The sequence below is a fragment of the Penicillium chermesinum genome (genome assembly GCF_028974085.1).
Source record: "Penicillium chermesinum strain IBT 19713 chromosome Unknown utg000003l:1.0-5111272.0:1.0-5115320.0, whole genome shotgun sequence".
NCBI classification, from domain to species: Eukaryota; Fungi; Ascomycota; class Eurotiomycetes; order Eurotiales; family Aspergillaceae; genus Penicillium; species Penicillium chermesinum.
In genome coordinates, this window is record NW_026695313.1 from 4,046,191 (window position 1) to 4,074,062 (window position 27,872).

Genomic DNA, 27,872 nt, shown 5'->3' on the forward strand with positions numbered 1-27,872 from the left:
CGCTGGCTTATGCTTTAACTCTTCCCTAGCTCCTATCTCCTCATCTCAACAAGATCAAGATGAATTGAGATGACATACTTAATGAAGTTGTACCTGAGCCTCGTGGGGTCTATAGATTATGCCTCTGTTGATTACGATCGTGCTCTCCGACTCGCTCAAACGACTGGACTAGTACTCAGCGCACATTTATAGATCCTTTTGAATTGTTCCCTACACACTACCACTACCCAACTGTTTATTAAGATGTCTGAATTACCCAATTATGTCGCATTATTCGCCGTTCAACAGAACACCTCTGATATCTTGAAGCAGCTAAACCTATATGGCAACGTCGGCCTTGCCGTTGATGGTAGGTAAACTCACTCTAATACTCAACCCATACCGGGGGAAGACCTGGAGAATAACTGGCGGACAGAGGGGGCCGAACTCGAAGACGGATACGAGCTTCCGGAGGAATGGTTCGCTGCTCGAGGAGTCAACAAAGGTGATCTGAATGCGGCCGTTGCCGTCCGCTTCCCTGCCGACCCGTACATGCATGTCTGGCTATATAGCTGGAGAAACCTCGATACAAGGAAGCAATGGCCGCCAAAGTTCAATCAGATCGGCTCTCGTGGTTTTACCCTTCTTTTCGACGACGTGGAGCAGGAGCTGGCGCGAATCACGCGTGATTTCCCCGAAACGCGGATCCTGCACGCGCCGATTGACATTAAGCGCAAATGGGGCCTCACCAAGTCGGCTCTTGTCCTTGATCCAGATGGGAACTTTGTGGAATTGATTTCAATCGTTGGGAATCCCCTTATTGCGAAAGCGAAGCCTGCTCTTCCGCATCATCGCAGTTTCTTGCACTTCATGGTGAATTGTCTCGATTTCGAGAAGATGTTGCCTTGGTATAAAGCCTTTGGTAGGGACTGCCATACCCAGATCACCGATGTCATAATCTAGTGCTAACTACGAATCCTTCCACAGGAATGGCCCATGATGCCGGCGTCGACTTCCGGCCTGATGTCGGGTTCCCCACAGGCTACGATCATTTCATGGGCCAGATGAAGGTCTTTACTCATGGCGAGAAGAACAAGTGGACCGACTGCCACTTCCTGCGCGGGACCAGGGATCCGAGCCATATGCACCTAGAGCTGCTGGGATATGCGGAAAACGGTAAACACCTGAAAGATCCAGGCCTAAACCCGACCTGGTTTCAGAAAGGTAATTCATGGCGGTTTTGCTTCTACATGAGGTTGCAGCTGATCTTTAGTAGGCATCGCACGGTACTGTATAAAGACACCTGATTTTGAAGATGCACAGCGAATGGCCGTGGACCGAGGCTATAAGATCTATATAGATGAACAGCGCGCTTGTTTGAACTGGAGCGACTCCGTGTGGCTTTACTTTGGCGACGTCGACGGTAACATCTTGACATTGTAAGTTTCACCTGAAATCTGTGTTGATATGGCTAAAATTGAAAAATCCAGGGAGCAATGGCATCCCCACCGGTACTTTGGCGCGAGAGATTGAGAGGACCAGGGGAATTGTGGAGTAGAATAGTGAGCCTTTCTTACTTGACTGATCAGAATATGAAGCAAATTTCGACTGGAGAAATCATGACCTGAGTCAACCACACCCTTTCGCACAAGTCTCATTGATTCATTTGGTCATATGACCGTCACTAGAAGGATGTAACTCGGTTGAATGACTTTTCAAATATGACGGCCCAGGCGGAACCACGAGTGGCCCTACGGAATAGGGCTCAGTTGTACGGAGAGCCTACCATCCTCTCTTGGTAAAATAACAGTGAATTGCTACAAAGATGCGTCTTTTGCCAGATTAAGCATATTTTTATCCGAAAAAGAAGTGTTTGTGAATCTCGAGTATACCGAGAATCGCAGCTGTGACGATGGCCCAGTCAAAAGACAAATACACAAACGTCAGAGGGGCGGGTTTGATTCTAGACTCTATGCCTCTCATAACCACTTCTTCGCACAGCTAAGCCCGCGTTTCGAGACCGCCCAGACAGCTGTATTTTCTTACCTGCGGATCGCTGTCATCTGAGGGCCGTCGGCGCCATGGTGCGAATTCCTCCCAAGTGTTGGATTGATACTAGAACATATATGGGAAGACGACCATCACCACCATCTACGTGGGCTTCTGTAGACTCTTACACTGCGTGATATGTAGGGCAATGAGCGCGCCCGCAATCAGGTCGGCCATCTGGCTCCTATCATAGATCATTCTACTCTCGAGTCAGTCGAACAGGGACCGGGGGATGTCATGAACAAGAACCAATATATACAGCGCGAGAAAGAAAAGCTAGAATATGCGTTGCGGACGGAGTTCCCCTCGTAATAAATTCTCCCACTCTAGCCCGCATGCTTCTTGACTTCGAAGCCCTCCCAACTGTCTAGGGTAGCCCTGCATTCGGCCTCATACTGGGGAATGCCCCCGATATACGTTAAAAGCTCCTTCTTCTTACCTGGGATATTTGACTTAGTCCACCAAGAATCAGTCTCGGCGAACAATGTGTTTTCGCCGGACTCAACGATTTTCCGCCGCCATTCTTCTTCTGCCTCCGGTGTAGGCTCGATTGTTTCGAGCCCGTCCCTTTCCATTCTCGCGATGACATCAACTATAAAGTCTACCTGGCACTCGAGGATAGTGGGGCCATTTGACAGTGTCGTCGGCGCTGTATTCGCTTGTCAGTCTTGCAAACACTGACGTGGGACAATCAGCAGATCCACGTACCCTGAGGGCTGTAGCTGAGGAAGCAGTTCAGGAAACCGCTGACCAACATTCCAAGGCATGTGCGAATGCCATTAGACCAGATATCTTTGAGGTCGCTCCCTCAAGGCGGGAGTGGTCATAGGATACCACCATGCCACTTCGAGTACCCAAGTACCAGGCTCTGCCCATTTAGTCGGATGCTCCACCACCCTCCTGCAGGGGAGATTTGATGAGAATGGTGAACATGATGTTTACGGGACGCTTCAATTTACTATATCCTCCCCATGAACCGTGCCCTGGACGCAAGCTGCTGCAACATCAAGTCCATGCTGGCCTGCACGGAATGCTGAACTGCGACGATGGGACCATCCTTAACAGGCAAGAATCCAGTCACAACGATGCTTCGGATCTTAGTGAAGATACGATCCGAACGAAAACTCCAATTTTCGCTAGCCCATCTCAAAGAAATTGGTTGAGGAAGCCAGGGTAAAACTTCGACAAGGTGACATTCTAATCATTCGAGCTGGAATGAGCACGTGGATCCATGCCTCAACCTCAGAATTCAAAGGTCGATGGAGTAAAGTGGAAGTCCTGGGTAGTTGACACCACGCCCGATCTCATCGGGTGGGTCTGGGATCATAATATCGCCGCGGTAGGAAGCGATATGATAGTAGCGGAGGCTATCATATAGGATACTGACAACGATGCTGGCAATGCGCTTACATGAATCCTGTCTAGTGGGCTGGGGTATGCCTCTCTGGATCTGAAGGCCTTGGCCCAAATGGCAGAGAAGAATCAGCGATGGGCTTTTTTCCTTACCATCTGTCCACTGGACTTGCCAGAGGCGTAGCCACGTCATCAAAGCATTGCAGTATTCTGAGTTTTCCTTCATCAATTTTACCCTTCTATCTCACCCATCACTAGCCTCGTCCCGCAGCTGAGGAGGTGTCGGGTCCTTGGGGGGGAGGGGCGCATGTTACTTGTCAGAAGTCTTCAATACCACCGTGGTTTTGATGGCTAGCTTGCCATCTTCCTTGGACACACTACGTCTTACATGGTAATGCGAACAGGTAGGAAACGTCAGACACGCTTCCCACTTCGCAGTTATGTTAGAGTTCTTCAAGATCAACAGGATCGCTGGCTCACGCTATAGCTCTCCTCCGAACGCCTATCTCGTCACCTCAAACCCCCCAATATTCGGAGTCCAATAGACGAAAACTGGGAAATATGGGTTTGGACTGAAATTTGCTCGACGTTGTATGAAGTTCATAGATTATTTCGATAGAATATGAGCATATTACTGCTCTCCCCCATTTCTGCTTAGGAATTTGCATCGATCCCTGGCTTTAATCACAATCCACATTATCTTCCTAATCCACATCAACATCCATCGCCTCTCACTCTCTTATTGGTCCCATTTATGAGTGAAAGAAAGAATCTAGCAATGAAGAGGGTAAAAGCGATGAGAAGACCGAATCCGGTGAATCCAACAAGGATAGCGAGCAAAGAAGGAGGGCCATGGAGGATCAAAAATGGCTAAATTGGTCCTACAACGTCGGGAAGGCTTTTGACGTTGATGCCCTCAAACGGGTTCTTAAGAAGTAAATTAATACATTGCTTCACGAACCAGTCATGGGAAGCACTCTAGCTATTGATTATGCCTTTCCCAAGCCGCGTTTAATGACCGCCAAGCCGTGACTCGTTGTGAGCCGAGTCGTTGGCACGTCCTTCCCATATCCCCCATTGTGCATTTACGGAAAGAAAGAGCGAGTTAACTCCCGGCATTGTATGGCTACTGGCCTAGCAGCAGACCTATCTAGAGAATGGAATTTAGGTCACCGGAGCGAACTCCATCAAAATTCCATCACTGAGTCAGCGTACATGGCTTCCGCTGGGTCGATCTGTATTAAAAGGTCTGTTCGCGCTCTTGTAAGACTCTAGTTAACAAAACTTCAGCTTCAATCTCCTACTAGCATTTCCGGTACCACCATGGCAGTTGAACAAATTCCTAGCACGATGCGTGCTGCTACATTCGGGAAGGTCCGGTCCCAGAATCTCCTCTTGATCGACGAGGTCACAGCTAATCGGAAACTATAGGCTGGAAGCATATCCATTCAGGAAATCCCGGTTCCAGAGATAAACCCTGATGAAATTTTGGTCAAACTAGCAGGGACATCCCTTTGCGGCTCAGATTTAGTTCCCTTCATGGGCTACCTGGGAGAGAAGACCGAGGAACTAGCTGCGGGTCACGAAGGGGTGGGGATTGTTGCTAAAGGTGTGCTTGTGAGTCCGCTGCGCCCGGAGGAAGGCAAAGGAGAGCTCGGGATCCAGTTCTGCGCCTACCATACAATCTTGACGTCGCAGCTTGACCGTGCTCTTGCGCTGTACGTAGACGTCCTCGGCGGAACTGTCATCCATCAAGCCAAGAATGCTGTCAGAGGCATTCACAGCACCTACGTCCAACTCGTAGATGCGGTATACGAGTTTGGGGTTCCAGACTCTGGAGCTGGACACGCGCAAATGTCCTTTAACGAGCGTAAATCGGCTTCGGAAGATGTGTACCATGCGTTGACCTTCAAAGTCAAAGACATTACAAGCGTGAAAGAGCAGCTGCTAGGACAGGGCCTCCGTATTCTCTCGGAAGGTCCCAAGCTTCTCATTCTAGACCCGGAAGATGGGCTCGGAATACCGTGGGGGTTCACGAGCCACGCTGTTCCCGGAGATTCGCGGTACGATTAAGAGAATTGTTGTATATAGTTCATTAGAAACTAAATAAAACGAATTAACCGTCGAAGTTAAGATCAGTGGAAGGAAACTTCATCGCCTGGTGATGCACCCAGAACGCCGAAAAGAACGCCGCCCGGCGGCTGCTGTGATGTATTTGTATCCCCAGATGCATTATCAGCAACGTTCTGGCCGGTCAGGTCACGCTGCGAGCTTGGGGAGGCGCTGCAACAAGTCATCATTTGCTGCCAGAGACCTAATCTAAAATAGGGTGGATAAGACCTGGTCTGAGCTGGTCCCACTGAGAGACAATGGCCTTTCAGGAACTAGCCTAGGCCTGGATCTATATAGAATATATCAACGAAGCGTCTGCAGAGCTGAGAATCAATATGGCTTGGCCAAGACTCAAGAGATGCTTGCGGTTACAGGTCTCAACAAGCGGTCAACGCCGATATGGGTAAAAGCGTGTGTGTTGTCCTAGAAAAATGGATTTCTGCTATTGTCACCGAGATTTATATGCCCGGTGTCGTTCTTTTCCGATGAACTGGCAGCCAAGCCGTAGCTTTTCTTGGATCATAGCCAATGATCAGCCTTATCAACGATACTTCCATATGCTTCACTGTAATTGTCAAGCAGTAGAAGTGATCTTAGCAGTCAATTAATCCACGCTTACATTAGCTAACATGGCTCGTTAATGCAAAAAGATCTTGTTGATTCTGTCGAAGTGGGTAATATGAAATCTACAATAGCTCCAATCCAGCATGGCAAACGGACAAATGAAGGGGTCAAGGTACGACTTGGATCAGAACCAAACGCAAGGAATTGAGTTGTCCTACATTGCCTGCCTTGCCACTGTCGTCAACTTATCCCCATAATCTTTCGCGTTATGAGTACTGAACAGATCTCCAAAGACTGACGACCCGTCATCGTATTCACGAATATAGAATGCAATGTCAGCTTTAGGGTTCATCTCACGCTGGCTAAACCCATTTCCTAAGTACGCGAATCGGTTCTTTGACGCATAAGTGACGTCGAAGTCGTCGTACCGTGGCTTAGCCAGGGTTTCCATATAGTGCAAGGTGCTCCCAGGCCACAGAGCGGTGATCTTCCCCGTTTTGGGATTCTTGTACCATGACTGACAGCTGGTGTTCCAGACCGTCGTTTCCATGAAGAGATCCTTCTGTTCCATGAAGTCGTCGACTGCCTCCTTCTTGGCATCAAAGGCTTTGATGTCTTCCTTTTGCCATCGATTGAGGAACTCAGCAATGTAAGAGCCCTGCAGCTCAATACTAAAGATAATCGGACCATTGCCGATCGGGCAGTTTGGGCCTAAGAACATGAAGTAATTTGGGAACCCGGAAGCGGCTAAACCAAGATAGCTTCGAGGTTCATGCTCCCACTCAGCCTGGAGGTTTCTCCCGCCGCGGCCAAGTACTGGGAAGCGAGGCTTAAAGGTTGTGTCGAAGCCCGTGGCGCAAATGAGTACATCGAGGTCCGTCTCCACGCCGTTCTCTGTCACGCAGCCAGTCGGTGTGATCTTGGTAATCTCGCCATAGATGGTTGTAACGTTGGGAAGAGTCAAGCTCTCCAAATAGTTGACTCCGGGCTATGCATTCACGGTTAGCGACAGCCATAGTTTGATGTCAAGGGTGGATGGCCAACTCACAGTTAGGCGACGGCATCCGAGCGCAAATTCGGGAATCAATTTACTCGCCAGTTCATCATTCTTGAGCTTTTTAATCATCTGTTCCTTCATGTAGGCTACATTCTGGACTTGTGTTTCCGACCCCTTGATCAATAGAGGAAAGACGGACCCCATGGCCTTCTCTGTCGCCTTGCGCATCTCGAGTAGGAGCCCCGGCTGCTCCTTAAAGGCCTTCTTCTCCTCTTCGGAATACGTGTGTAGCTCCATGCCAAGGGTCGGACTCACCCAGGTTGGCTCCCGGATGAAGGTGGTGACATGCTTGGCGACCTTTTGCACTTGCGGCAGGATTTGAATACCAGATGAACTTCACGCATGTACGTCTGGTTGTCAGCCGGGTGCTGGTAGAAGAGGGGAAAAGAAAAAAAAAAAGCAAAACTCGCTCACCCGTTTCCAATCAGTCCAACATGCTTCCCAGTCAGATCGATCGACTCATCCCAAGCAGCACTGTGCAAGAGTTGGCCTTTAAAGGACTGGATCCCCGGGATGGGTGGCCAACGCCAAGCGTTGAGAATTCCAGCGGCGTTGATCACGAAGTCGCAGCACTGCTCGAAGATAGATCCATTGTGCTTGCGAACTTGCACGACCCATTGGCCTTTGTCCTCTTCCCAGCGAGCCCCGATTACCTCGTGCCGAAGACTGATGTAGCTGCGCAGGTCGTACTTGTCGAGAAAATCGTTGAAGTAGGTGAAGATTTCGCGAGACGAGGCGTAGTTGGCGGACCAGTCCGTTTTGGGCTCGAAGGAATACGTGTAGTTGTGGCTGCCATAGACTGTCAACATCATTTGTCAATGCTATAGGGAAAAGAAAGAAGACCCACGCCGGCACATCACAGGCACACCCGGGGTACCGGTTCTCAAACCAGGTGCCACCAATGTCGGAATTCTTCTCGTAGACATCCAGGACGACATCAGTGAAGGAGTACTTCAGCTTGTAGGCCATATAGATTCCCGAAGCGCCAGCGCCGATGACTATGACCCTCATTTTGCGGTTGGCATGGATGGGGGCTGCACGGCACTTGGGGGCCTCGGCCCCGTTGGAGGTAGCATTCAAGTGATTGACGGTCATGGTGGGAATGAATAAATTTCTCTGCGTGGATGATCGCAACAGAGCTTGCAACCTTGCAATGCTAAATAATATATGTCTTTTCTCATTCTATTAAGGCTCGGGTTTCTCGTGCATCTAGCTAAGCCAAAGTCCGCGGAATTAATCAGGGCGATTCAGCGCTGACTCGATGGCGGGTTGTCCGAGGTTGCTAGTGCCACCGCGCTGCACTTCTCCGGGTCTCCACTTCTCCGGGTTTCCACTTCTCCAGCTCCTCCACTTCTCCAGATCTCCAGTCCCCAAGAAGCCGCGGCCCCGGAGCAAAATGCGGGGCTGACCGGGATGTCCGGAAATCTCTAAGTGCCTTTGATCATTTACGATCTGTCGCTGTGCTCACTCTCCCGCCATTACGGGTTTCGTCCCAGAGGAACCGTGTTTCCTAACAGTAATTGTCCACCTGGGCAGCCACTGTGGGTCGCTCCATTACCCCGCATTTCCCAACGTCGGTGCTCGGTCTCTCGTTCTTTTTCTTCCTCTTGAAGGCCACCAGAGGTGACAGAGACGACAGACAAACGAGAGGAGCATTTACAGAACCTACGCCACAAATCACCGCCCCCAAGGATCGGCGCAAATGCAGAGATGAGAGAAATGTCGCCTCCCCTCACTGAGTCTCCCGCGAGTGGAGAGCACAATGAGGAATCTCCCATAAGACTCTCCTCCTCCGAGAAGAAGCGCCTGCGCGACAGGCGCGCTCAGCGGACATTGAGGGAGCGGCGCGACAATCAGTTGAAGCTCTTGCAGCAGGAGGTGGCTGACTGTCACCGCCTGCACGATCACGAGGGCAACCGCCGCCTGACAGAGCGGGTGCAGAGGCTCGAGGATGAGAACCAACTCCTCAGGCAGCGACAGGAAGAGTTACAGTACTCTCTAGGCTCATGGTCGCCTCTCAATGAGTCGCGAGCGCATCCGCTCCACAGGAGTCGTGGTACGGTTACACAGAGACCGGAGGCTCAGGTCCGGGACGAGGTTATCCCCACGCTCGACAGTCCTCATTCCACGCCGGCCACCACCTCCAGCCTGCTTCCGGATGCCACTCTTACTAGCCCTTCGGCAGAACAAGCACAGCTTCCCATCATCGATGCTTGCCTCGCGCCGACGGCTGACTCCCGATCGGAAAGGTCTTTGATTCCAGTGACTCAACTTCTCGCGCAGAACCCCGAAATCACTGCATTCCAGGTTTCTGACCTTCCCACGGACACTTCGGGAGCTCCGCCTTTTGACGGGATGAAGCACAGGCCTCTGAGCCTTCAAGTGCTTCCACCCCTGGTTCCCGCCTGGATGCTTACGCCCCCCAACGATGACCCTAGATCAGCCCTTAGCATATACACCTCGCCCTGGCTTTCACGGCCCGATCTAATCACAGAGTGTCCCAATATACCGTCCCCGCTCGACCTGCTGCATGGTACGCGCCGCAATTTTCTTGCTAACAGTATTCACCACTCTCTCCGCGTACGTAATTGCCGCGACCCAGAGGTACTCGCCATGGGATGGCTGGTATATGTCTATTCAAAGTGGCTCATATCACCGAGCCCGGAGACATTCTCCAGGATTGCGCCATGTATGAGACCCGTTATGGGTCAACTCCAGAAGAGCCACCCGGCTTGCTTGGATCATATCATCTGGCCCCGGCTCCGGCGAAACATGATGCAATTCTGTCCCAAGGACAAAATGCTCGACGTAGTGAGCCTCCTATCTTGCTGTCTCAAGGTCCGTTGGAAATGGGGCGAAAGTATTTTGGTACGCGATGAAAATGATGACCTTCAAATCCGTCCCAGCTTCTTCGACAACTTCATGACCGCAGAAGGCTGGGGTCTTACCTCGGAGTTTACCAACACCCATCCTGACCTTGTGGATGGCATGGATCCGTCGCAATTGCTATACGTACCGACTTGAAACGGGTATCTGCAACATCATTAAAGCGGGTAATCCATACACACTACCCTTTTCGGCGCTAATAGTCTGAGGAATCGACCTACCTCGCAGCACCGAGACTCGTGTCACAGCGCAACATGGCGGATGCTCGGGTATATAATTTAAATCTATGCTCCGGCATATCCCACCCTGGGTCGAAAACTACGACCCAGAACCCAACCCGGGACGAGCTACTGGAGCCCCAGTAAATCTCAATTTGGACCCAATTCGACCCAATCTTGCATAAAATTGCAAACCACTTATAAAACTGCTAACTAATCTATGAACTTTAACTACCATATCTACGATAGTTTTGGTTTCCTTGCCGGTATACCTGGATACCACGTTTAAAATATAAAGAACTTTGTATAGTATGATATAGACTCAGAAGTATCTTTTTTAGTTCAGTTTCTTGCTTAACTATCCTAATTACTCAGAAACATCGTGGTTGGATCCAGGACATATATATATATTATGCACTTGTAGAGAGTCTCCCTGAGTGGTTTCTCAAAGGTGATATTTCTTTTGGTCGCTCTGCACCCCAGGTATGTCGCGTCATTCTATCTTAATGGTTAGGTTGAAGAGTTAGATGCACGCAGGTATTGGATCTATAAGCTAAAGAAGCTCTCGTACTTGCGACTGTTGAAAGATTACTAGCTAGGATTGTCTGAGGTGGGTGGAAGTCCCCCAGCCTGTCTTATGCTGCATAATACGATCCCTATTTACATAACAGTATACCTTGTAAACGAGTACTTGTCTGGGGGTTAAACGTTTATCTCTGGAACGCCTATGGGGTGAATGCCTTGATTACTTGGCAGCAAGCCTCCGGAACAGGAGCAGGACATCACATTCTCGTGCAATGATTATGCGCGGAGCCGGAAGTAAACGCCGAAACCCGTACCTCGGGCAGCATAAGGCATCCAAAGTACAGCGCGGAATTAGATACATAATTACGAGGCTTATTGGTACGAGTCCGAACGGTACATAGCCAATCAATATGCATTCCTTATACTCTTCATATCAAGCTCGATAGCAGTGAGGGCGGGAATACTTTCCAGAACATACAGCCATGTTCCATAAGTTCAACTCCCCCTAGACCCACCCACCTGAACGCGGACATCACTCTATACGAGCAGCAGAGAATACGCCTCGCCTTGCCCCAAACCTAGGGAGTTGGCACCGAGAAAGCCCCCTTGATTATGAACTCATATTTTCGACACCACCAGGGAGTCTAACTAGTTGGGGTGGATACACTGTGCTTGCCATAGGGACATTTGACGGGCAGGATTTTATGGAACACCACCGTACATGTTTCTGGGCTACGGAGTAAACTGAGCGCAGCTATTAGTTCAAGCTTATGCTCTTTGTCAGGTCTAATCAGGAGCGTGAATTTGCTTCTCTCCAGCTCCACTTGACCCTGGTTTCATCTACGTGGATCCCATTGAGAAAATTGGCGCAGCACTGACTCAGTGCCGATGCGGGGTAATTGCGGAAATTGGCAGACACCAACAATGCCTCCGAAAACCCTGGGGACGGACATGTTAAAGCCTCTAGCTCTAGGAATGCCGGAATTGAGCGCATACGGGGAGCACTGAAGCCTGTGTTTGTGGAGGATTTATTTATTTAAATTGGATACGCTTCTTCCGAAGCTCCAAATGCCCCACGCAACCGTCCGCTGCCAAAGCTCATTCTTGAACAATCATGACGAATACTACAGCGTCCCTGGAAACGAGACTCTTCATCGATGGCAAGGTAAAGCTCATATTCTTGCCCCCCGAATAATGAGACAACTTACACAACTACATGTAGTATGTCGATGCTAAGCACCCTGAGCGTCTGACCTGTTACCGACCAACCGACAACACTATTGTTACCGATGATGTGCACGTCGCCAACCAAGAGGACGTGGATGCTGCGGTGGCAGCTGCACGAGCAGCCTTCCCGAAATGGGCCGCGATGGCTCCAGCCGAGAGGGCAAAGATTCTGTTGAAGTTTGCCGACTTGATCGAGCAACATGGCGATGAACTAGCTAATCTTGAGGCGCTTTGCAATGGCAAACCCACTGCCGTATTTAAGGCTTATGAAGTGCCATTATGTGCTGGGGCCTACCGATGTGAGATGCGTATGCCTTATATCTTCTGTGCTACATAAATTAATTCAATGCTCTGCAGATTACGCTGGATGGTGCGATAAAGTGGAGGGCCAGTCGTTCCCTGCCGACAACGGCTTCCTGAAGATAGTCCGCCACGAACCTATCGGCGTGTGTGCTGCGATCAATGCATTTAATGGCCCTCTAGTGATGTGCGGTTTCAAAGGAGCGCCATGCCTCGCTGCGGGCAATACAATGATTATGAAAGCAAGCGAGAAATCGCCTCTTTCGAGTCTCTACCTTGGAAAGCTGGCAAACGAAGCTGGCATTCCTCCGGGAGTGATCAATTTCATTTCGGGCGCGGGTCTGACAGGCGCTCTTCTAGCAAGCCACATGGGAATTGACAAGGTTTCATTCACAGGAAGTACAGCGACTGGGAAAAAGATCGCCAAAGCAGCCGTTGAATCCAATCTCAAGCGTGTTTCTCTCGAACTAGGAGGAAAGAGCCCGAGCATCGTCTTCCCTGATGCAAACCTGGATGTAGCGGTGCAATGGTGCACCCAAGGAATAGTGGGCAATTCTGGCCAAGCGTGTATTGCAAGTTCGCGCGTCTATGTTCATGAGAGCATAAGAGATGTTTTCATCGATCAGATGAAAACAGCTTTTGAAGCTGCGAAAGCTGGCTTCGGAGACCCTTTCTCGAAGACGACTACTCTTCCACCACTTATCGATAAGCTCCAGTTTGACCGGGTTTCGAAGTTTGTCGAGGAAGGTAAAAAGCAGAGCACGATTGTCACTGGCGGTTGTGCTCTTTCCTCCGAAGTAAGTCTAACAATCGAGATGAAGATACAATCTGACTAACCAAAAAACCTAGGGATGCTGGATGGTTCCCACAATCTTTGTTGACCCCGAACCTGGTGCAAGTATATACAAGGAAGAGATATTCGGGCCTGTTGTCGTGATCTCGAGCTTTAAAGACGAAGAAGAGGTGTTGGCCAGAGCCAATGATACCGAGTTCGGCCTTTCAGGCGCAGTCTTCAGCCAGGATGTCAACCGTGCCCTGCGTGTGGCGGGTAAATTGCGAAGTGGTACTGCTTGTGTAAATTGTTGCACCTTGGTTGACTTGACAACTCCTTTCGGAGGCTACAAACAAAGCGGATGGGGACGGGAACTGGGAAAGGTATGTTAACTCTTGGGTTTTGATTAGTGATCTGGCTAACTTGTCCCTTTAGGCCGGAATCATGTCCTACCTCGAAACAAAGACAGTATTTGTCAAGTGAGTAGTCTCGACATGCAAAGATGAGCATCGCTAACATGTGCTTAGTATGACATACTGATCGCCCGAGTCTCCCTGCTGGCATTCCAGCCCGTTTCCATAGTTAGTGAATGAATTCAATTGCTGGCACTGCTGACTAGCCAGATAATGATAAGGGACTTAATAGGCATGGGCCGTAATACAGTAGCTACGGTATAACAAGTCTAGAAATGACGAGCCATTCGGAGAAACAGGATTTCAAGATGGGATTCCAATGGTCGGAATGGAAAACAGGGTAGATTGGAATACCGAGAAGGATACCAACAATAGGGGGGGGGGGGACCTAGAAGGTGTGAAGAACGTAACGATTTCTTCTGATATATTCTACGGAAGACATGCTGCTGCCCGGATCGACCAGGCAGGAACAATTAGGACAGACGAGATACAAGCTGACGGTGATTGAAGAAGACGCACTGTTTAAGCAGCTGCTAAATGCAGACAAGCGAGGCTTTCTAATTTGACTGGAGGTTCTACCTGGAATGGCACATAGTTTGCTTCGTGAGCTTATACAGGATTCAACTCACATACAGAACTTGATAGTTAGCTACGTTAACCTATGCGAAAGCACTGACTCAGCGCTGTACTTTCTACTTAATTAGTTGTGTGCATAGCAAAGTACTGATTCGGGCTATGCCGAGGTATAGCGTGGAACTTAATGTATACAGTGTTGTGAGTATGCCAGCAAATAGAGGTTTATCTCAACTAATGTATATTACACTCGGTATGGTATCCTCCCAATGGTGATAATTCCTCTGAGCTGGGTCTAGAGCTTAGCTACAGAGGGCTTCACGAGCAGTTTGGAACCATTCCCAACCAACATGGCGGCCTGGTCTACCATGTCATCGATGATCTTCTTAGCTGGCAGTGTGGTCTCGACCACTGCAGCCACTTTCCCCATGAGAAGAGGCATAGAGTATTCCAGCACTTCATCATCATCGGGCTTTGTTTCCAGGTCATGCTGAACGGGAACAATTCCCCTGGACTGCAAGTCGAGCATCTCATTCCGCCTCTCTTCTTCCCATCGGCGGAGATATGGGGTTGCACGCGAGTTAATCGGACGACCGCTGAAAATGGTCGACCGAATGATCTCACCATGGCCGGCTGTCCGTACCGCTTCCTTAAGATGGGGACTGGCGCCAGACTCTTCAGATAAGATAAACCGAGTGCCCACCCAGACAGCACTGGCCCCGAGCATCAAAGCTGCAGCCAGGGACCGGCCGTTATAGATTCCACCGCCGGCAATGAGCTGCACCTGTTTGCCAGTCAACGGGCTTATATGGCCTTGGATGGCCTCATAGACGGCCGGAATAAGGACAACCGTAGGAACGTCGCCTGTATGGCCACCGCCCTCTCCACCTTGCGCGCACACAAGATCAGCCCCTAACTCGGCGGCGCGTTTTGCATGCTTAGGATGGCCGCACATGTTCATGTATAGGATCCCGTTGGCATGTAGGCGATCAACCACATGTTTGGGAGGAGTACCCACAGCACAAACAAAGATCTTCACCTTTTCTTCAATCATGATTCCTACTAGGTTGTCAAGCTGCCCTTTAAGGTAGTCGTAGCTAATCAAGGAAAAAGTTATGTGTCTGTTCTTCTCAAAGATGAGTGGGTAGCGGAAACATACTTTGTCTTTCTAGCACCGCCTCCGACTTTCGGGATCAACAAGTCCACGCCGAACGGGGCATTCTTGTCATGTAGAAAAGTTTTCAGCTCGCGAATGCTGTCACGCAACTGTTCAGGCGTGTAGCTACCGCCTCCAATGACCCCCAAACCTCCGGCATTGGTGACAGCGGCAGCCAAACGAGGACTGGCGACCATATTCATACCGGCAAGCAGAACTGGGTGCTTGATACCCAGAATTTCGGTTGCCGTGGTCGAGATTTTCTCTGCGTTGAACGGATTGTGTTAGTAAGAGGCTGCTCTACAGACGAAAAGCTGCTCCAACTCACGAGGGGATGCCATCTTTGCCGTGCAATTATCGCAAACCTAATGGATATGCGATAGCAAGAAATTGAAAATCAGGGTAAGTATTATAGTTTGGTGCAGGATCGCATCCCTTATTAACAGGGAGGGGCGGAATTAGCGGAATTAGATCGGCGATTCAACCGAGGTGGTACACTTCCCCCTTCCCCCCCCTCCCACCCCCCCAAAAACCAAAAACAAAATTACCAGAACACCCGAGGCATAGTTTGTATGATCTATAATTTTAGGTGGATCGCGTTAATAAGTACGGGTAATGGGTTTGTTACCATGGTCAATTATCCGCATGCTAATGAAGGCGTCTTAGGCTTGCAAACCCGGAAAGAGATACGTTATGGCAGTTTAACCTAATTGAGCTGTGAGACATAAATACTATGCTGATATCTTCGCTTTCAATATGTTTATTTCTGGGGAGCAGTCCGCCACGAGTTCTCTTGCGGTTCATGACACGCAACATGTATTTCGCCACTCCCGTGGACCAGAAACTGGCGAGAATTGTAAACCCCAACCATGGATTTATAGTCACCAGTAGCCTGAAAGAGGGTAGTAAATCGAAATGGAAACGCATGGGAGGTCAGAATCGCGGTCGAGAAAGAATGTCCAATGAACCCATGGATCCTATGATGGGGAGCTTTTGTAGCAGGGTTGACGGTAGGCTGGTGAAAGTCATTCGGCGTTCACTGTAAAAAGTGAATACTGAGACCGCATGAACAGGTCAAGATTACCATCCAGCATAGGCTGTCACTCCCGGGTCCCATAATCAACATCAGTAGATGCAAACCCCCGGGCTCCTCAGTGGATCCACCTACCACCGGCTACTCGGACAACTACCAGAATGTGGAGCTAGTTATTCCCAACGAGCCCTTCCCCGCCATGCTCATACTGGGAAAAATCACTGTTAGTTAACAGTAAAGGAAGGGAGCATGGGGGTTTCCTGAAAAGTACTGCGGGGGTTACTTCGTCATTGACTGACTACCATCCGCGGGTATTCAGGGTTCAACTTGGCATTCATAAACTATACAATAAGTAGAAGACACCAGTCACGTACGCAGCGTAATTATAAATCATGTGATGAGGCCACGCCTAAAGCAATTTAGGGTTTCGCTCAACTGGAGCCCGGGCTGTAACGTCCGGCGGCTCCGGGTGGCGGGCAATATTACGGCTAGGCTATTGTTACGGCCAGTAGGGGTAAAGCTAGGGAAGGCCATTATGGACCGGTTCTGCGCGCTCGGGCGGCCTTGCCCAGTTTTGTTGGGGAATTCCCATTTCCCCACTTTTAGAATAGCACTGATACGTCAATCTGAATTTGAGAGTCCCACTTCCCCAATCTTCCACCCTTGACTGGGCGCGTAAGGCCCCTGTATCTGGGGAAGAGATCCTTGGGTATGTGTCCGCTGTCCGCTTGCGAGCGTTACGGCCCCGAGGGCGATTTATGTGCTTCCAAGGTTCATCAGTGGGTGATGAGTAAGCCATGCCAAGACGCTTAACTAGTTACCCAGCATGGGTGGATTTGCGGGGAAAGCTGAGGTGGTCGTTCTCTTCTGACGCTGGAGTTACCCCCTGCTTTTGATCGCTTTGACTGGAATCCGCAAACTCACAATCAGCAGCTCGTCACGCAGTCAGGCATGCCTGACTCTGAGAGGAAACGAAAGTTATCCGCAAGGTCGATCATGTCGGTGGCAGACGACCAGCAGCGGGAGAAGAAACGGCTGCAAAATCGCATCTCTCAACAGTGTTTCCGGGAGAAACAGGCAACTTATATCCGACATCTGGAGCAATTTGTCGACAGTATCGAAAAGGCTGATGGGTTTTCGACTACCAATGCCGCCGAGAATTTGCGGCTCATACGCGAAAACCATGCGCTCCGGGAATCCCTCAATCAGATGAGAAAGAAGTTGCTGAGCTTCAGCGCTCAGGCAGCATCTATGGCAAGTATGTTGTCGTTGGATAATAGCACGAAGTGCAGCGTACAAGTCATGATGGGGCTTCGTCCTGACAGTTTGCAGTGATACACGATGATATCATAAATCGAGAAACCGTCAACCAGGAGAGCAACAGCTCATCCTCAGGCGTCGAGTGTCCGCGCTTGAAACCTGCCGACTCTGAGGCGACCGAGAATGGGGATTCAGTAGACGAAGTGCCGGCGCCATTATCATTGGATACACGGAGTCACGTTGCCTTTGCGGAGTTAACGACTGGAGCCGATACGAAGAAGACGGACCCCCCGCCAGTTGACCAAACGACCCCTGTTGCAATCACCATTGCTCAACATACAACAGAATATCATGCGAAGAACTTCTGTCACGACAAACCCTCTGATAATTCACATGATAATCATGCAGTTGACACAGACATCTCGACCTTCTTTGCCGGAGACTGTGTTAAGTTCAGTCCGTCGAGGGGCCTCATCATATGCAAACCGCCCAATGCCTCAACAAAGAGCCCCTTATTGTTGCTGGAAGCGATGATACAGAAGGCGATCCAACAGTTCAACGTCTTTTCGTTACATGATGCCGTTTTGATTCGGCCCTTCGTGAGCGACTTATCAGAAGCCGAAGTACAGCAGATCAACAATCAGACTTTATCGCAGATTGTCCATCTCGCCGCAGATGCTCTAATACAAGGGAGTCGAATGGGAGGATACTCGCACGTCATAGTAAGAACCTCTACTTAGAGCAAGCCTGCAAGATTTGCTAATACCTCCCCCCGAAAGTGTCCGACGCCAGTATTGGAAAAAGTTCTTCTCTGGCGGTGTAACCCAACAAGCGAGAATCGCAACCGTATCGAACTGCCCTTCCGACCAACTGTCCTACAACAGCGATTCCCCGATCATCATCCGGCCATTGACTTGCTGTACTGGGGTGAATTGCGGGATCAACTGATTTTATGCCAGGAGGAGATCGAGATCAGCACCGTAGTCTATCGGTGGCAGCTGTCATCGGTCATTGAATTTCCAGAGCAAGGCGCCTCCTTGTCCGTGCTTGAGCTCTTTATATATCTCGCCAATCCGACCCAATTTACTCTCAAGAGTGGGGTCAATGAAGACGGAATTTCTATTCCCCTCGCCGATGTGACGGTACGCGATGTGACCGACGAACTCGAGAAGTTGATCACCACATACCGACTGGACCAATTCGGGGAACGGAAACTTCCCCCATGGATAGGGGAGGATTATCCATTTATTGACATGACTAATAGTAAGTTGCTTTTCCAAGGTTGTTTGATGGTCAAGTATCAGAAGAGCATTGCGTCTAACTCTGTGGGCGTTTCATGCTAGGTATAACTAAATATCCGATAGTCAGTATCGGGCAGTTCTTTTCATTTTCAGACAAAACATGAAGGGGACTGAATCTCCAAAGAGTTTACCTATGAGCATAGGATGTACTTGTTAATGGGGGTACCCAAATGCCCCGGGCCTGATGGTTCGCTGACGCGCATAAAGAGTATTATGTCGCATCACCCGAAGCGAGGTTTGGTCTTCCCGAAGTCGACGTTGGACTATAGGCCGGTGCAGGTGGTTTGTTGAGAATCACACGGAGCGCTGGCTTGCGAGTGGCATCTGAGGTCACTCTGATGGAAGGAGAAGATATATCGTGTAGTCCACATTTCCAACTATATTGCCACAAGAATAATGTCATTTTCGAAGTATCTACAAAGACGAGGCTCTCTTCTTCGCCCAACCCTGCTCCTGCCGGATGGCTAAATCAGTGAGAATCTCCTCGCTTCCACCACCAACCACCATCATCCTCAAGTCACGGCTAATCTGTTCTACCTTGGAACCGACCCCGCCGCGCTGATATCCTGCTCCGCCAAAGATCTGCTGAGCTTCTCGGTTTGCTAGCTCCAACAGTCGGCCACCATGGACCTTAGCCAAGGCAATACGTGCGGACAGATCATCGATTGCACCATCGTTGACCTTGATATGGTAGGCCAGCTGCTCAATCCATGCCCAGTGACCCTCCACGTAGCGCGCAATAGTTGCCAACTTTGCACGGATGATCTGGTGAGAGATCAAGGGTTTGCCAAAGGTATGGCGATCAACGGAGTAGTTATATGCCTCCTCCAGACATGTCCGCGCTCTGGCGTTGCAGCCCACTGCAATGAGAAGCCGCTCCTTGTTGAAGTCTTCCAACGAGAGTCACTTAGTCTGTGGTTCAAGATATAATGGCGGGGACCATTTTCAACTTACTCGTCATCAGGGTTCGAAATCCCTGGTTTTCCTCTCCAATTAAATTCTCCGCTGGAACCCGGACATTGTCCAAAGTTACCCACTGGCTGTTAGAGGCATTTGAGCCGCTGTTTTGGATCTTGCGCATGCTGAGCCCGGGGCTGTTCGTCGGGATGACCAGAACTGAGATCCCTTCAGCGCCAGGGCCGCCAGTACGAACGGCGGTGGTCATATGAGTGGACTGCGCCGCTCCAGTGATCCATTTCTATTGGCAGCATCATCGGATCAGCACAAATGACCTTGGAGAGAAATGACGGACCGCGGTAACAAATCAGAACTTGAGAATATAATACGAACCTTATTACCATTGACAATATAAAAGTCGCCTGTCGGGTCCTTCTTGGCTGTCGTTTTTAAACCGGCCAGGTCGGATCCGCCAGTGGGTTCTGTCGCGCCCAAGCAAAAGCTCAGGTCGCCAGTCAAGATCCCCGGAAGCCATTTCTGCTTTTGTTCTTCTGTCCCAAAATGCACAATTGGTGGAGCTCCAATGACTGAAGATCCTCCAAGGCCCCCACTCACACCGCCGTGGGTTCTAGCCATCTCGTAGCTTAGAACAATAAAGTGGAAGATATCCCATTCTAGGAACCGATGTCAGTATCCTCTTCCGGGAGCATGGAAGGTAGTTCGACGTCGTCAAGTCACTCACGTTCAAAAGGGATGTTACACGGCAGGGGCACCCCGTTGCGATATTCAAGGGGTAAGTCCTGGAAAATAAGCCCTGCCTTGATGAACTTGCGTCGGGCTTCTTCTGGCACCAGTCCCTCTTCTTCCCATTTCTCGGCGTAGGGTTCTATGTTTTCCTCCACGTATTTGCGTACATACCTGCGCAGCGCGCGGTGACTGTCATTGTAATATGGCGATGCGAGAGCATTATACCACGCTGGTTCAGCGAAGGGAGTGCTATTCCCAAACGGCTCCACTACTCCCCGGTTCTTTGCTGTACGAGGCATTTTGATGTTGTCTGGGAAAGAATCGCTGGTGTAAATTTATCTCGAGCTGAAAACATTACCACGGCTAATATGTAGGCATGCTCAACCGCAATTAATTCCGACGAAGAGTTGCGGGGCATCGGTCAGTGAAGAAACTACCTCGGTTCCGCTTGAAGGGGCACAGTTAACTCTCGGTCTGTCCAGATCCGGGTGACTATATTCCTATGTGACTGTATCTTATCTGTTTTCTGTCTGACTGTATTTTCTCTGACGGCATTTTCTCTGACTGTATTTTCTCTGACTGTATTTTCTCTGACTGTATTTTTTTCGGACAGCATTTTTCTGGGACTGTATTTTCTGTGACTGTATTTTCTGTGACTGTATTTTCTCGGACAGCATTTTCTCGGACAGCACTTTACTCCGCATTGTTAAGTTAGGATGATCTGCACGGTGCCATAACGCTCTCGGGTGTCCTTATCTCGAGATCAGTCGTTTCCAACCTCCTTGTTTACTGGCTTTACATTTGCAGAGTGACAAAATCCAAGTAGGGATGTACATTTGTACTCTATCTAGAGATGAGAATTGGGATGAAAGGTGAACAAGTTCCTCCCATCCGACCCTCGAGACACCCTCCCCTTGCGCCCGATCGGCTCAACTGTGGTGCTGGCCAACTGGGTCAGCGTGGTCTCATCGCCGTGGTTCGCCAGAAACCGCTGCTGGTCTTTCAAGAGCCGGCCGACAATACATCCGCGGGCTGGATGGCCCTTCCGATTGAATTCGACAGTATATGTCTGTCGCAGGATTACGGTTAGAAACCAATTGCCACGGTCATACCGACGGGACTCGAAAGGAATATATTGTTCTTACCTCAATAACTGCGTCACCTTCCGCGTGCTCCGTAAAACGAGGCACCCCAACGGCTGAGACGTCGTGGTGGGCCTGCTCCAGAGGTAATCCGAATTTTCGCGGCGCCGAGCTCGATAAGATGATGGCATGCTCATGAGTCAGGAAACCGCCGTTGGCAACGACGAGGCCGTTTTTCTTGTTGGAATTGCGCAATTCCCGAGTCATCGCCACCAATGCCTTCAATATGTGCGCTCGCTGATCAGCAGGAGCCCGAATTGGACAAGATGCGGAAGGGGATTCTTCTTACATTGCCTGAATAATTATTCCCAGCTCCGCCGAAGGAAGTTAAGCCCCCGAGCAGTGTGATGGGCTTGGGAGGGTTGGTAATCGAAATGCCCAGATGCTGGCACACCAGTTTCGGGACAATAGGAAAACAGCTGGAAAAGGTCAGAACACATTCGTCCGTGGAATCAGGAATCCCCCATGACTCACGAGTAGACGTCGAGCACATCCAACTCATCCTTCCTCATCCCTGCCAAGTCGAGTGCAGTGTCAATAGCCTTCTCCACGGAAGGGCATGCATGGTAACTCGGTCGCATCCAGACTATTACCACGAAAAATTAGAAGGCTTCGTAAGAGGGGGCAACTTGATTATGGGGATCTCGGAAAGACCTACAATCATTATGTTCCTCAAACCCCGCACCCCCAACTGGATACACCCAGCGATCCTGCGGAATGCCCAGTTGAGCTGCCATTGCCTCACTAGTCAAGAGACAGGCCGACGCCATGTTCACGTTATTGAACGCATTCATTAAAAGGGGATCTAGGAGTTTCTGTGAGTTTTGCGCTCCCTGACATTGTTTGATATTGAAGCATACAGGGGGTACAGATCATTCTGTTCTTGCCGACTGCCTGCTGGAGGACCTCGGCTGATGTAGGCGGTTTGCCGTAGTTTCCACGCCGCGGGATTCTTCGATGCCGTCTCCGAAAAGGAAGCATACAGCTTGGCGGATTCAAGCAGATTCTCCTCGTATGTTTGTCTGCGGTGAGCGCGCAGTGCATTCTCGTACAAGGGATAGACGTGAATGGCCTGGTTGACGCCATGTTTGGATCCCACCGCTAGGAGTTGATGAGTTTAGTCAGTGGTACGGTTCTAGAAGACAGACTAGAATCACTGCAACTAACACTCGGCCGTAACACTGCCCGTCATCATCTTCTCTAGCAAAGAGCTTTCTCCTTCAGGGCGACGAGTCCAGCCCGTGGGGTCCTTGATGCCTGCGCGATGGAGGGCAACCACTGTAGCAGATCAGCCATAATTCGGCGCCATACGGGGCGAGGAAATTACAAGACCCCAGCGCTTCTCCTCCGGTAACAAGAGCAACATTGCAGGTTCCGTCGGCAATCCGCGCGGCCGATTGGTGAAGCATCAGTCCGGGCGAGTTGCCCCCATGTTCACTCAATCGTTTATGTTTCAATTGAGCGCCCAACTTCTCTCCAATCAAGCCCGGCAAGTCGCTGTAGGGCCAGGACCAGGTCGCCACTACATCCACGCTATCGATTTGTTGTTGCAGCTGGCGCCAGCGATCGGTGGGTAATCCTGTATCGCGCAGGGCGTTGTAGATGGCGTCCAACATCAACTGCATTGGCTCCTTTGCATCTTCGATACGGGTGGAGTGGTTGGTGAAATCACCGACTCCGATCAGGACCGGTACTTTCGGGGATGTAGACATGGTGCTTGTAGAATTTTGCTTCGCGGCTTGTTCCTCCTCATTGGCGGGAGCGTCCATTATATATACCCGCGGAAATAGACTCCACTCCGGTCGGAATTAGCAGGCCTCGGCTGCTGGATGTTGCGACGCAAGGACAATGACTCGGGGGCTAGGGAGGGTTCCCAGGCATAAAATCGTTCTCTGTACCCTTCATGAGGATGTAGTTGGATCCGTTATTATGGCTAATCCGATTCTCATCCCGATCCTGAATGGGGCTAGCTGTATTTGAGAGCAACTCAAGTCTCCCCGGGCGCTAACCCCCCATGATCCTCCAGGGGAAAAAACTAACGTGTATGATATTCGCCGTCTGCACAAGAAGTAGTCCGAGATTATCACGATTTATCCAGCACATGGAGCCCGCGATGGCCTTCCTCCCCGTCTAAGTCGACTGCTGGGCCACGGCGAAAGTCGCCGCGCTCAAGAGCCTACGCGCCAGACTGTGACCGCGATTCTGACGCTGCTAGAACACCACATCAAGCGCACGAATGGCGAGGCATACCGGGAGGAAAGCTTTCGCAAATATTCCGACGAAACAGACGAGACCGACATCGACGAAAAAGGCGGCCCCCCTCCCCGGCGTGGGCCCTCACCGGCTGTCCTGAAGGATTGAACTGTGGGATGAGTTGCGGTGCCTGGATGGCCAGCTGTTCTCCCGAAGGAGTCATTTAGAAACTATTGGGGTCCAGCGGAGCAAGCCTAATAGCCCTGAATAATGAGCGCACGATCCGCTCCACTTTCACCAACGACGTAACGCAGAGCTTAATCGATGGTTATGCGGAGGATAGCCAATTCCTGGAAGGCCCTGCTCGACGCAGTTAAGAGGGCCTTTACTGGGTTTGGTCTTCGAGCAGCGCATATCCAGCCAGCATAACCGACAAGACAGAGATCACTTTTGGTGCGGGTAGCGTCAATCTTCTACAGAAAACCCAGCACGCGGCTCTGGCGGCCCATGAGTCTTTAATCCGCCGCCTCCTGGGCTGCGGGCAAGAAAGCTTAGGCCTCTGTCATGGCAAACACCACTGATGACAACCCAGATGATACCATTGACCGGACGGAGGCGGCGCAGAAGAAGCTCTGCCTAAGTCGGAAATATCGCAGGAAAGACCCTAGCACCGCTGGGTGGATCATCTTTGGCAGTAACCATTGATATACTTGGTACGAAGGGCTCTACGCGTGGCGAGTGGTGGCCAGAAATATCGCACTGGGCATCCCCGGTTTATTACCCAGCCGTGCAGGCTTTTACTACCGCGAGAAAGGCTTGTCAGGGCTGACCATGACCTGGATGGGGCTTTTGGTGTATATGGCAGGCTTCAAGCTTGCCTTTTGTCCCTCGTCGGCGGCACCGTGGCCGGGGGTGTTTGGGGCCTGCTGGCGTGGCATATTGGCTCGGTCAGCGGCTCAGGGAAACCCCTATGGGTTGTTGGCAGTGATTGCGGGCTTGTCAGCGTACGACTCTTATCTACCACATAACATACTCCAAGGAAGGCATCATGGGCGCTACGACCTTTTCACTGGCCTTGTTCTACAGCTACAACGACACGTAAGATTTCTCCTTCCCTGAAATCCCAAGGGTTCCTTCACGCATTGCTATCGTCCGAATCGAAACCACGGGCGCCTGTTAGTGCTGCCCTCTGCCGCCCGATCTGCCGGAGCGACTCGCGCGACAGGCACGCCTTTTTCAACCACAAACTGATTGGCGAGGTCCCGGTGGCGCTGGGCATCTACGAGCAAGCTCATAAGTCGGGGGATACGCCGCCCCCAATTTGGTCTTTAGTCGTTTAGTCGTAGCCAGTACAATAACTATCTCATCTTGACGCATTCCACTAGTGATCCAGGAAAGGTATCATTACGAGTAAGCTCCCTAATTAATTGGCCCTATGATTCCATCAAATACCCTTCTCGGCTGGCGCTGATTCGGTGGTCCACATAATCGGTTTTATTCACCAGCCAGTCACATCGACCGACGATCGGACCTAACATTGTTAACTAGTCCTTGAACGCTGACGTACCCGTGGACAGTCAGACATGTGTGACTAAGTGGACTACGTGCTGCTGCAATCCCCGTCCTTGCCCCCTTGCTTTAGTAAGGATCACGTATGCAGCCCAGGAGGAAACGCACCTATCCTTATCTCACGATTATCCAGGCCGCAGTATTTAGGGGATAGCTCGATACTTGGCAAGGCCGCTCTTTTCCAGTCGACTCCGCCTTGCACGGAAACTAACCGAATTAATTTGCTATTACCCGAGTCGTTGATTTCGACAATGAGTGTATAGAGCTCTTCCTGGATTAATAACTCAGACTATCAGTCCAGGGTAAACGAGCAGACAGAAGAGTCGACCATGGCGAGGGCGTCCTATGTCTACAAGGCCTGGTAAGCCGACCGTTGATCTGGCGTCAACATGGCCATCGACTGATGTAGTGGCGAGATATAGCTTGAACTGTCGAAAGCACAAGACCAAAGTACGAGACTTGTCATCTTTTTTACGTATACAAGCGTTCAGAGTAGCGCATACACCAGCCGGTGAAAGCTAACGTGTTCACCCAGTGTACGGGCCGCAGTCCATGTGAGCAATGTTGCCTGAAAAGCCTGGAGTGCACATACCCCTCTGGGCCACCACGGCGAAAAGCCACGCAGCGCACGAAGACAGCCATGTCAGAAGAAGGCTTAGCGGTCGGAATGCGTTCACATGCATCGCCCGCGGTGAAGCAACGGGATGGTAAGACGGACTCCCGGCGAACTCCTATTGCAAAATCACAAGCACCAGATGCCAGGAATACTACTGCCAACCGGGGTGTAATGAGTTTTGCCTTTGATTGCTTTGGTTGTGGCGACTCGATAGTGCTATCCCCGGGATCCAATGCCTGGACATGCCCATCCTCGCTGCCGACACACACTTGTCGCGAGACACATGCAACGCCAATACCAGAAGTCAAGCAAGATCGGTCGGTCTTCGGAGCCGGGCCGAGGATTGATGGATGGGATATTCAATCAAAGCTGATCGAGGTGCAATTCATGCGGCGAATGGTGGAAACCTATCTTGCAAAAGTAAACCCCTTCCTTCCGTGTCTCAACGTCACTCGGATGCGGTCAGACGTGGAGGCAATGCTAGCCGGGAAGCTCCCAAGGAAAGAGAGTCGTCAAGTTGGGGCGGCGGCCGACTTGATGACGGCCGTTATGATGGCAATGACGGAGGATGCGGCCTGTATAACGAGGCCAGGATGGATCCCAGGATGGACCGAGTATGATCGGGCGGAGCGCCTGTTACGCGACGGGAGCCATTCAGATCGTGAAACGCTAGGGACGGTACAGTGCTTCATCTTGAAAGCCCTCTACCTCATATGCATCGACAAATTCAATCTAGCATACGACACCATGGGCACCGTGGCCAGGCTTTGCTACCAGCTCGAGTTGCATGACGAAAAACGTTGGCGAAACCAGAGCTCGTTTGAGATCCATCTGCGACAGCGGATCCTTTGGACGGCATTCTTCCTCGACAGTCACATCTCCCAGTACTGTAATGCCCCGTACCTGCTGAGGTTCTCGGACGTAGACGTCCCCATTCCGCGACACATCGACGATAAGAAGCTGCAGCCGGACAGTGACCTGCTCCCCGAGGAAGACAGCAATGCGCCCATTGTGAATCTCGACACTTGCAGCCAATACGCGAGACTCTATAGTGAGATCTGGGATCGTGTACTCACGGTGAACGCGTCCCGCCGGTGCAGTCCAGAAACGGCCGCAGCGATCGAGCGACAAATAAAAGACTTGCGCCGTGGTCTACCCGTCCACCTCCAGTGGAATCAGTATGATTCGTCTAGGCTATCTGCCGAACGTTCCTCTCATTTTCATGTGCGGCAGAGCATGCTACTCCATTTGGTAAGCTTTTGCAGAATTGGCTGTTTACTCGGAATCGCAGATACTAATGTCGAGTGAAGCAAATCAACAATCTGCACTTACTGCTCAAAGACAGATGTATGGAGACTGGTGGGATGGATGACGGTACGGTGGACGCCTACACCGAAACAGCTATCGACAGCATCCAGATCATCTGGGAATACTATCAGGCCAATCTTCATGACCCAATTGAACGCACAGGGTCTACCCGATACCTTATACAGTCAATCCAAGCGCTCAACTGTATGGTTCTGCGTCGCTCTGAAACAGGAGGTACAATGCATCCGATGGCGGTCGAAGCGCTCTCGAGAGGGCTGTCTGTCCTCGAGACATTCGCACCGCATCTAACGCTGGCGAAGATGGCCCTAGATCAACTGGAAATCCCCATCCAGGAGTTCATGGGCTTGAGTTGTAAGCCTACTCCGGGACATTTGGCTGAGAAATCTTTTGCCTGTGAAGAAGACATGACTGCATCGTGTGTTCCGCATGGCTTGTACGAATATCATGCTGCAGAAACCTCAGTAGGCGATGAGGATTGGGTGGGCGACATTGTGGACACGAGCACGATTCACTCGACATGTAATAGCGACAATTGGCTTTATGACTTTCTGAATGAATGAAGTTACTGAGTCAACTGGCATATATCATGGAAGCGCATTGT

The 27,872-nt window shown here is 50.6% G+C and overlaps 13 protein-coding genes across 13 annotated transcripts; 7 read left to right on the forward strand and 6 right to left on the reverse strand.

Moving 5' to 3' along the window:
• Positions 1–243: 243 nt before the first annotated feature.
• Positions 244–1,286, forward strand: N7468_004469 (uncharacterized protein; the record flags this gene model as incomplete). The annotated part of the gene is made up of 3 exons (XM_058473766.1): positions 244–349; positions 434–901; positions 967–1,286. 3 exons carry the CDS (start codon positions 244–246, stop codon positions 1,284–1,286), a joined length of 894 nt encoding a protein of 297 aa, XP_058332769.1.
• Positions 1,287–2,354: 1,068 nt separating this feature from the next.
• N7468_004470 (uncharacterized protein) lies at positions 2,355–2,785 on the reverse strand (the record flags this gene model as incomplete). Its single annotated transcript, XM_058473767.1, has 2 exons — positions 2,355–2,677; positions 2,737–2,785. 2 exons carry the CDS (start codon positions 2,783–2,785, stop codon positions 2,355–2,357), a joined length of 372 nt encoding a protein of 123 aa, XP_058332770.1.
• A 492-nt stretch (positions 2,786–3,277) lies between these two features.
• Positions 3,278–3,574, reverse strand: N7468_004471 (uncharacterized protein; the record flags this gene model as incomplete). The annotated part of the gene is made up of 1 exon (XM_058473768.1): positions 3,278–3,574. One exon carries the CDS (start codon positions 3,572–3,574, stop codon positions 3,278–3,280), a length of 297 nt encoding a protein of 98 aa, XP_058332771.1.
• A 1,130-nt stretch (positions 3,575–4,704) lies between these two features.
• On the forward strand, positions 4,705–5,454 carry N7468_004472 (uncharacterized protein; the record flags this gene model as incomplete). The annotated part of the gene is made up of 2 exons (XM_058473769.1): positions 4,705–4,755; positions 4,813–5,454. 2 exons carry the CDS (start codon positions 4,705–4,707, stop codon positions 5,452–5,454), a joined length of 693 nt encoding a protein of 230 aa, XP_058332772.1.
• Positions 5,455–6,271: 817 nt separating this feature from the next.
• N7468_004473 (flavin-containing monooxygenase) lies at positions 6,272–8,230 on the reverse strand (the record flags this gene model as incomplete). Its single annotated transcript, XM_058473770.1, has 4 exons — positions 6,272–7,045; positions 7,106–7,448; positions 7,529–7,903; positions 7,962–8,230. Coding segments are annotated over 4 exons (1,761 nt in total), but the record flags the coding sequence as incomplete, so codon positions are not given.
• A 603-nt stretch (positions 8,231–8,833) lies between these two features.
• Positions 8,834–10,138, forward strand: N7468_004474 (bZIP transcription factor; the record flags this gene model as incomplete). Its single annotated transcript, XM_058473771.1, has 1 exon — positions 8,834–10,138. The coding sequence occupies one exon, from the start codon at positions 8,834–8,836 to the stop codon at positions 10,136–10,138; it is 1,305 nt and encodes a 434-aa protein (XP_058332774.1).
• Positions 10,139–11,857: 1,719 nt separating this feature from the next.
• On the forward strand, positions 11,858–13,582 carry N7468_004475 (uncharacterized protein; the record flags this gene model as incomplete). Its single annotated transcript, XM_058473772.1, has 6 exons — positions 11,858–11,908; positions 11,966–12,278; positions 12,328–13,067; positions 13,120–13,425; positions 13,478–13,521; positions 13,570–13,582. The coding sequence occupies 6 exons, from the start codon at positions 11,858–11,860 to the stop codon at positions 13,580–13,582; spliced, it is 1,467 nt and encodes a 488-aa protein (XP_058332775.1).
• Positions 13,583–14,323: 741 nt separating this feature from the next.
• On the reverse strand, positions 14,324–15,525 carry N7468_004476 (NAD(P)H-dependent flavin oxidoreductase; the record flags this gene model as incomplete). Its single annotated transcript, XM_058473773.1, has 3 exons — positions 14,324–15,125; positions 15,188–15,449; positions 15,513–15,525. The coding sequence occupies 3 exons, from the start codon at positions 15,523–15,525 to the stop codon at positions 14,324–14,326; spliced, it is 1,077 nt and encodes a 358-aa protein (XP_058332776.1).
• A 1,643-nt stretch (positions 15,526–17,168) lies between these two features.
• On the forward strand, positions 17,169–18,882 carry N7468_004477 (bZIP transcription factor; the record flags this gene model as incomplete). Its single annotated transcript, XM_058473774.1, has 4 exons — positions 17,169–17,475; positions 17,550–18,199; positions 18,257–18,740; positions 18,842–18,882. The coding sequence occupies 4 exons, from the start codon at positions 17,169–17,171 to the stop codon at positions 18,880–18,882; spliced, it is 1,482 nt and encodes a 493-aa protein (XP_058332777.1).
• Positions 18,883–19,192: 310 nt separating this feature from the next.
• N7468_004478 (acyl-CoA dehydrogenase family protein) lies at positions 19,193–20,721 on the reverse strand (the record flags this gene model as incomplete). Its single annotated transcript, XM_058473775.1, has 4 exons — positions 19,193–19,668; positions 19,733–19,976; positions 20,069–20,349; positions 20,418–20,721. 4 exons carry the CDS (start codon positions 20,719–20,721, stop codon positions 19,193–19,195), a joined length of 1,305 nt encoding a protein of 434 aa, XP_058332778.1.
• A 548-nt stretch (positions 20,722–21,269) lies between these two features.
• N7468_004479 (uncharacterized protein) lies at positions 21,270–23,333 on the reverse strand (the record flags this gene model as incomplete). Its single annotated transcript, XM_058473776.1, has 8 exons — positions 21,270–21,491; positions 21,568–21,801; positions 21,854–21,983; positions 22,039–22,150; positions 22,223–22,369; positions 22,456–22,665; positions 22,732–22,842; positions 22,892–23,333. The coding sequence occupies 8 exons, from the start codon at positions 23,331–23,333 to the stop codon at positions 21,270–21,272; spliced, it is 1,608 nt and encodes a 535-aa protein (XP_058332779.1).
• A 245-nt stretch (positions 23,334–23,578) lies between these two features.
• Positions 23,579–23,925, forward strand: N7468_004480 (uncharacterized protein; the record flags this gene model as incomplete). Its single annotated transcript, XM_058473777.1, has 2 exons — positions 23,579–23,606; positions 23,663–23,925. 2 exons carry the CDS (start codon positions 23,579–23,581, stop codon positions 23,923–23,925), a joined length of 291 nt encoding a protein of 96 aa, XP_058332780.1.
• A 2,041-nt stretch (positions 23,926–25,966) lies between these two features.
• On the forward strand, positions 25,967–27,831 carry N7468_004481 (fungal specific transcription factor domain-containing protein; the record flags this gene model as incomplete). Its single annotated transcript, XM_058473778.1, has 2 exons — positions 25,967–27,193; positions 27,253–27,831. 2 exons carry the CDS (start codon positions 25,967–25,969, stop codon positions 27,829–27,831), a joined length of 1,806 nt encoding a protein of 601 aa, XP_058332781.1.
• Between the last annotated feature and the right edge of the window lie 41 nt (positions 27,832–27,872).